The sequence below is a fragment of the Nothobranchius furzeri genome, chromosome 18 (genome assembly GCF_043380555.1).
Source record: "Nothobranchius furzeri strain GRZ-AD chromosome 18, NfurGRZ-RIMD1, whole genome shotgun sequence".
Taxonomy (NCBI): domain Eukaryota; kingdom Metazoa; phylum Chordata; class Actinopteri; order Cyprinodontiformes; family Nothobranchiidae; genus Nothobranchius; species Nothobranchius furzeri.
The window spans coordinates 8,798,078-8,806,724 of record NC_091758.1 but is presented as its reverse complement, the minus strand read 5'-3'; the positions used below and the strand labels follow the sequence as shown (position 1 = coordinate 8,806,724).

At 40.7% G+C, this 8,647-nt stretch overlaps 1 protein-coding gene across 5 annotated transcripts in view; it reads left to right on the top strand.

The window, feature by feature from the left end:
• Positions 1-1,890: 1,890 nt before the first annotated feature.
• Positions 1,891-8,647, top strand: part of LOC107391653 (uncharacterized) — a 33,056-nt gene continuing 26,299 nt past the window's right edge. The window contains exons 1-3 of one of the 5 annotated variants that reach the window (XM_054742045.2): positions 1,891-2,203; positions 3,747-3,851; positions 4,492-4,581. In XM_054742045.2, the coding sequence (XP_054598020.2) occupies positions 1,956-2,203; positions 3,747-3,851; positions 4,492-4,581 (443 nt within the window). In that variant the 5' untranslated portion in view covers positions 1,891-1,955. Of the gene's footprint in view, positions 2,204-2,637; positions 3,078-3,730; positions 3,852-4,491; positions 4,582-8,647 lie in introns of those variants that run through there. The other 4 variants (XM_054742043.2, XM_054742044.2, XM_070546920.1 and 1 more) reach the window with 4 other exon arrangements.

The window sequence follows — 8,647 nt, the reverse complement described above, 5'->3', positions numbered from 1 at the left end:
CAGATTGCGTCTGATGCTGTTTTATTAATAATCAACTCTCTAGTTTGTAGCGGACAACACGTTCTTTTACACCCAGATTTCACAATTTCTTTCAGATACAAAGATTCTGATAAACTTACATCACACCACCTACACCATCATCGCATATCCACTCCATCACACCTCATTATTCATATCTTGTCATGTATAACCATTAGTTTAGAAAAGAATAAAATTCCTTTTTAACTATATACCTGACTCCATCTGAATTAATACGAAGTGTGTGTATGGTCCCCGAACAAGTAAAAGTAACTATAATCTTCTGATCAAACTTCAAAGATCAATCAGATTAATGTTTCATATTTATATGGAATCATCACATCTTATTGGTCATAATTAACTTGCATTCGTCACACTATAAAGTGTGACCACTACAATAAGAAACATGATAGTGGGTTTAAAATGGGTTTAATTGTCATAAAAAGGTTCTAAAAACAAGTGAGCAAACAGATGGAGGGCGTTATTAAAATAATGTCAAATGAAAACATAACAAAAAGGTTAACATTAAGAGACCAATTAACAACATTAAAACACCTGGTCAAAATTTATGTTCAAAGTTTTACCAAAACTGAAGGTGTTTAAAACTAATGGCAATACAGTAGCATCAAACTAGGTTAACTGTAAACAAAGAGGGAAACACCCTCACCACACATCCCTAAAATCTGTGAAGATCCCTGGGATCATCTCAGAGTTTAACCTTTTTTTTTTTTCTTTTTAGTAAAAACTCATCAGTCTCAAGAGTTAAAACCACCAAAGTTAAAACTCATCAACTCGAAGAGCTTTAAAACAAAATGAGGCCTGGAGAGCAACAGAACCCCATGCACTACAGCCTCCCAGACTGCTGGATGTCACAGCCTTTTATCCCAGATGTTGTTCAGTGGGATCAGTGGGATTCAGGTCAGCTGTGCTCCTCAGCAGCCTGGAGGAGAGGAGGGAGGGGGGCAGAGTCTGGGCTAATCACCGGGGCTGGTTGATCCTGGCTCCTGGATCTGAAGAGGCCAGGCTGGTGGTCAAAGCACACCCATCCATCCATCCATCCAGCCATCCATCCACAAAATGTAGATAACTTCCAGGTTCTAAATGGATTGCATTAAAGTCAGCCATCCTAGTTTTCTGTCTCTGTGATGATCAGTGCAGTACATGAGCGTTTGTGAGGGTTTCTTCCCAGGATAGTTGTGCAGCATAACAATTTCTTATCACAGAATAATTCAGCACCACCGAAGTGTGAATCATTCCCGAAACTCAGTTTGATCAGACAGTAATCTAAAAATAGGAAAGCAGAAAGGTGGGTAATTAAAGGAAGTGTGTTAACTGGAGGATACCACTAGAGAGCAGTGTAATGCCACACTGCTCTCCACAGTTCTCACGACTGTGGATGAAAAGCATGTAGATTTGTCTTTGGGAACTTTGTTTTAATCCGTTCACTGATTCTTTTTTCTCACATTTGTTTTCAAACTGGAGCTTTGTTTGTTCCTGAACTGGTTTACTCTAGTTACAATAAACTGTTAATTTGACCCTTGATCAAATATATATAAAAATCAAAAAGAGTCTTTATATGTAGCTAAATTCAAGTTACTCTGTTAAAATTGAAAAATAAAGGCATGCTAAAAATGTCAAACAAAATGCTACTTAAAGGGGCATTATGGAAGTGTGACAGCCAAAACATGTATAGAAATAATAAATGTCTTCTTCATACATTCTCCTGCAATGCCCTGGTCCTGTAGAATGAGCCCTGGCTTACTGTGATTGTCTCTCCACGCATGTAAAATCAAAAATAAGATCATGCTCGGGTCAGCAGGCAGGCTTCCCCAGGGTCTTCCAGAGGCAGCGTAATGCGCGATGACGTCATGCACGTCCCCACAGCGTTTGTTTACTAGCTATAGCTTAGCGGCAGAGCGAGAGGTGGTTTTGGTAGCATGGATTCAGCCAAGAACAAAAGAGCTGCTGCTTCCAGCACCAGCGGAACTCCAGCCCAGACCCCAAACGATACAAAGAAGCCAAGAAGAGTGTATTCCAGCGAAGGAAAACGGGCAAAACTCGAGTGTGATCGCCGAAGGCAACGAACGAGGATAAATATCGGTCCGGCATTTGAGAAGTGGAAAATGCTGAGAGAGTCTCTACGTATGAAAACAGACCCGCAGCTGGCACTATTTTTGCTGAAAAGGTAATAAATTATTACTAAACACGTGTGGGGAAAGGGTTGTGGATGCTTTCAAAGCAAGCCGGGGGTTTCCGTATATCATAACATTTATAGGCTGCTTGTCTAGCGTCTACACATCAGAGTACCTGTTTCAGGTGTTGTGCCATAAATCGACTCGCTGCCAAAAAAAAAAAAAAAGATTAGCCACCGCGGGATCGCGCACGGTTAGGTAATTGCATTTCTAGACGACATTCCCCAGGATTTCGCCTTAAAACTCAGCATATCTAGCAATATGGACATTCAGAAAGCATAACCTCTTCCGGTGCTTAAACAGATGTTTATCGCGGATATTAGTTTTTCCTGTTCGGAAGTTGTTTTAAGTGTTGCAATTTGTCTTAAAGGCAGGATACGTAAGATTTAAATGTAGAATAACTTTAAAAATGTTTGATTTTGACCATCTGACCCAATTTTATTTAAAAAAGTGAATACTCTTTAATATTTCAATTTTCTCCTAAGTCCCTCCCCTGCCCTGTAGAGCTCAGCCAATATTTCTGCAAGCCTAACGCGTTGACCAATAGCGCTGCGTTACCACCAGGGGTAGCTGTCAACCATCGAGCACGCGCATTAGATCTCAGCGTGCACGGCAGTGTCACGCGCCTCACTCGGCTTACTGCAGAAACATGGAGCAACACAACCACAAATTACCGATTCCTCGACTGCTTTCCACATCTCAAAAAACATTTAAAAAGTTTAAAAGCCCTTCTTCAAAAGTGGCTGTAAGACGTTTGAGACAGTCGAGTAGAATTTACATTGGAGATTGTTTTAAACGATGGAGAGATTTTCGTGATCTATGCGGCCTGAAATCGGATGAAGAGTTGGCAAAGTATCTTTTAGACAGGTAAGTTATTTATTGTTTTTCGGATAAATTTACTTAAAATCTTTCTTTCACTGAAAGAAGTAATAGAGCAAACAAGCTTTGTATGCTTGGTGTCCTATTGGCTAATGTAGCATTAGCTTGAGTGCTAAGTCGACATGAATCGATGTTAGTCAAACTATTTATGCTATATTGGGAAGAAGTTTGAGAAACGAAATGGGATTTTAGTTTTTTTTTATATGGGAGCTAATGATTAGTGTGGCGTTTAACTATATGCCATATCAGTGTATTGTATATAACCAGCGTTAGCGGAGTTCAGTTAGCATCTTGAACACTGTATTACTTCCTGTTTTAGATGTTTACACTTTTCTGAGCTGCGTGTTTGATTAAAATGAGTAATCAGCAGCTCATGTAGTACTTGTTGAAGTCTGAGGAGGTGATGCAGCAGTTAGAATTAGGTGTGATTGATCAGGAACGTATCCAAAACCTTATTTCCACTAGCAATGAAAGTCCTATTGTGTTAGCCTGGGTGGGCCACGTGTACAGATTACTGTCTGCTTTTGTGGTTTCACCTACGTGAAAACTACATATTAAAATAAAAGGAATGATAATCAGCTCGTGCAGAAATCTGTGAAGGCTGGGGAGACATGTTTAGCTTGTGATCACTAATTTTTGGGCTTTGTTTTTTTACAGTCATCAGTCCAAATATACAACCTCAACACCATTGAAACGCAAACGCTTTATTTCTCCAACACCAGTGGCAGCTCTGTCAAGCATTCATGGAGAATCATCTGAAAGGTAAATAGCTGCCTAAAAACCTCTACCAGGAATATTATAATTTTGCCTCGGTTTGTTTTAAGTTAGTGGTGGATTATTTTGAAAAAATTCTGGAAATGGGATAATGAAATATCGCAATATGAAGAAACCCATCGTGCTGCATCATGGGCCACCGCGATTACTGAACTTGGTTCTATATAAAAAAATATAGGCATAAATAGTAAAACTACATTTTATATAGCGCCTCTCAAGATAAAATTCTTGAGGTGCTTCACAACAACAAAATTAGAAATATTAAAAAAATTATATTTTTATTTCAAACAAAGTTTATGAGAAAAAATAACACAATTGTGTTTTTAAAATGTAAAGAGAGAGACAGGAAATTATTTGTAAAGAAGGAATTCAGTGGATACAGAGAAATGCGTAATAAGTAGAGTGACAAAAATAAGGAGAGGGTGATGATGACGGTCTCTGTATTTGGCTGTCACATTTGTCAGGAAAAGTAAACAATAATTACTTTTTTAGGTTATCTTGTGTGGGAATTGAAGCAAACATTGATGAGGAAGAGTTCAACAATATTCAAAACTCTGTTAAAGTATTCAGCTGTTAATAAAATGTCTAATTTTCCATACTAAAAACTTTATTTTGTATATACAAACAGAGAACCAGAAGTTGATTCGTCTTCAGAGGAGGATGAAACCATCGAGATGGACAGCGGTGATGAGGACTACACACCTTATATACACATAAGGTAATTCTTTTCGTTTAACATTCTATAAAACTGCAGTAGCGCATAGATAATAAAATGCTTTCGTTCACAAGACTGGAGCAGCATTACAAAAAACATTACAACTTGAGACTCTGCAAGAAATTAACATGGAGGATACAGTTCATGACTGTAATATCCCAGAAGCAACTGATGCAGCACCTGTACCAGATAAAGTATTGGTCAACATTCCTGGAGACATAATTGGTCAACCGGTTTCCATGGTGTACCACAAGTGTATGCAGCTGGGAAGGGAAATGGTCATTTGTTGCCATTTCAGGGGTGGACCTTAACTTCAAAACCAACCGGCCAGCGGGGCCGGTAACTCTGAAAATCTACCGGCCCCGCTGGTCAGCTGCCAAAACGAGTCAAAATGACAACTGAACCGTTTTAAATGTAATAAACCTTTATTTTGTACACATTCACAAACATAATAACGTATTCAAGTTTGAATTTGTTTGTTCCCTCAACAACTCGATTTTGTCGTCGCATACTTCTGGCATACAACGCAGTACATCACCAACTCCACTTTGCTGTACTTGAGCCATTGGCTGTGTTCGAGGTGAGCCAGTTCTGCGCAGATTAGACCAGCGGTGATCGGCGAGCAGTGCATGCCGGTTAGATTTGTGTCCGACTTGATGCCGACTTGCTCTGACGTCATGCATACGTAGGCAACGATAACCTCGTGAGATGAAGGCGGCCGCAGATTTTGGAGCAAGGTGCTGCAGTTGCTCTCCCTCGGCTGCAAAACCTAGATGATGATGGGAAACGCCTGGCTCTCACCTGATCTAAGATCTGATTGGTTCATATTTTGATCCAAACATCCGGTGGTAGAACATGAAATGTTAGTTGGTCACATGTATTCTGTAAATCATGTTACGTTGATGATGACAACTATAAAGGCCATAAGGAGAAATGTGTTTTGTTTTCTTTTGTCACGTTTCCTATGAGCACACTGAAGCTACAGCTGATAACCTTTACTTATTATTACAGTCATGTCTTCATATACAATACATGATATCCACAAGCACGTGAGGATGTGTTTCAGCTGCTAACAGGCACCAGAATTAAAATTGAAAATTAAACAAGTGTGAACGCTAACGCGATATCTTCAGCCATCGTCACCCCCGAGCTACACGTAGGGAAATCTGTCCGACTTAAACGCCGGCTTTCAGCCACTCCCCCTGCTGCTTCCGTCTGCTCTCGTCTGTTTTCCAGGCGAGCCGCTGCTCATCTCGAACACGGCTATTATTTGCACCTCCCGTCTTCTTTAAACCGCCAAGAATCATTCCACCTACGCACACGCTTCTCTGCTTCATACTAGGGCTGTCGCGGTTGAGGAATTCCCCCTGCGGTGATTCAGGGTGGCTTAATATTGCGGTGTGCGATATTATTGCAGCCCTTTTTTTATTGCAGTACTATCTAAACATGTTTACACATTTAAAAAAGGTAAAAAATTGCCGTGCCTTCTTTATAACACTTTACTGAATGCAGATCAAAGGGCAGTAACAACACAGATCGCAGTAACGTTTGTTTCTCCGACAGTCGGAGTCCGACTGAACTTAAAAACAACAAAATTCAGGAGAAGGTTAAACTTTTAAATGCAAATTTGGCTGCAGCATCTAACAAATGAGAAACAAGTCCCCATTTTGTTTAGTTGTTTAAAATCAAGCATAAAAAATTACATGTACTGGGCGCGCGCGCGCCGGGGGGCGGGCGCACCATCATTTCACTTTCACACACACGAATGACGGTGATTTATAGCTCGGTCACGTCCTTGTTGCCCACAAGGAAAACCAGCATGTTAACCGTATACGGTTTGAGAGAGGATCTGAGAGGGGTGGCAACATTTGCAGCAACACTGAAAACCCTCACGGATGGTGCGCTCGTTGCACTAACGCACACGTACTTGCGTGCAACTCTGGCGAGCAAAGGGAATCTCTCCCGGTTGTTAGTCCACCATGTCAGGGGGTTTTCTTTAGGGTGGATGCATTCCTCCTGCAGGTAGCGAGTGAGCTCCAGCTCGGCTCAAACTCTCTTCGGGACGGTTGCAGAAGCAGTGCTTGTCCGGGACTTCAGCAGGTCTCCGAGCGTTTATTTATTTATTTATTTTTGCCGCTGGTGGCAGCTCTGTCTCGGCCAAGGACTCTGGCTGCGCAGCAGCTGACGTACTGAAAACCAAAGTGCCCCCAAAGGAGCGAAGTAACGTTTCGTTTTGATACCAGTGCAGCCATGCTTCTCAACATGCATCATTGAGTTGAACCAAGTTCAGTAATCGCGGTGGCCCATGATGCAGCACGATGGGTTTCTTCATATTGCGATATTTCATTTTTGCGGTTACCGCGACAGCCCTACTTCATACCAGTTCGAACTGTCTCGCTTCTCCTCACCAGTTTTAAAGCGTTTTGCCGGAGATTTCATAAAGAATTCCCATCCCTGTGGCGGCGCCATCTTCCTGCGTGCTTGTGTGTTTCTAGCGTGGTTCCACTTCGTCTTTAATAGTGAACTTATAGTTCACGTGACTAGAACTAGAATCATGCAGTACGTGCACGAATTGTACAAGTGCAGTACGTGGCTAGAGGCGCGCAGGTTCGCGCGAAACGAAAACGGCGGCTTCCTACAGGGCGCGGCCATGATGTAGGTGAAAGCCGGTATGTAAATGACAAATAAGGCTTGGGCGCCACCCGGGCGATAAGTCATCATGTATTTACCGCCCGACGAGAAAATTTAGCGCCATTGGCGCTCGGGCGCTTTAAAGGTCCACCCCTGCATTTTTGAGGTATTTATGAATGTGGAAGAGACCCAGCATCCTGTGATGGGACTAATAACATCAAAAGATAATAAATAAAGTAATATTTAGGTAAATTTAACCCTTTACATGTGACCAGGACACTGTGATCAATTTATGGCAAGGGAAATGATCATTTGTTGTCATTTTTGAGGTGTTTATGAATGTGGAAGACACCCAGCATCCTGTGATGGGACTAATAACATCAAGAGATAATAAATAAGGTAATATTAGTTTAATTTAACCCTTTACAGGTGACCAGGACACTGTGATCAATTTTTGGCAAGGGAAATTATCTTTTTGGTTGGTTTTTTTTTTTTTTTTTTTGTTGCCATTTTTGGGGTGTTTTTGTTGATACAGTAGCAGTATGAGTACAGTAACATCAACAGATAATACATAAAACTCTTATTTGGTCAATTTTAGCCTCCGTGAAAATCTGAGCGATTCAATCACTTCTTGGCAAGTAAAATGTCATTTTAGTTGTCTACAATTAAATCATCAATAAAGAGTTTAAAGATATTTTGAGGCGTTTCTTATAGGTAAACAGGAGGGTGTAGTCTCTATTTTGCAAGTGACAATCTTAATTTTATGTGCTGAAGTGCTTTTATCTTGTTACTTTTAAATAGAGCAAAGTAATGTATAGATAGTAACCTACACAGTGTCGTTGTAAAGCCAAAGCTTGATCAGTTTAAATACTATTTTTCAAGTAAAAATGTGCCCCTAACTAGTTAACCGTGGCTCCATGTCAAGTGGACTAAAGAAAGGAAGGGGAAATAAATCAAATAGCTGGAGAATTGTTTATTTCCATTTATACAACGTTTGACTTTACATTCAATACAGGGCGACATTTTCCATTGTTTATTTATTTTTTAGTATCAAGGCTGTATCATAAAGAAAGCCAGTTCTTACCACAAGCAATCTTTCAATCGCAAATATTGCAAAAAGGATTAATATGTCCTCATTGTGAACGTTTAAGACAAATTGCAACACTTAAACAACTCCCGAACTGGAAAAACTAATATCCGCCATAAACATCTGTTTAAGTACCGGAAGAGGTTATGCTTTCTGAATGTCCATATTGCTAGATATGCTGAGTTTTAAGGCGAAATCCTGGGGAATTTCGTCTAGAAATGCAATTACCCAACTGTGCACGATCCCGCGGTGGCTAATAATTTTTTGGCAGCGAGTCGATATATGGCACAACACCGGACTATAGAGCTCCGGACGTCACGTGACACTCAGAGAGTAGACGCCATGTTGGCA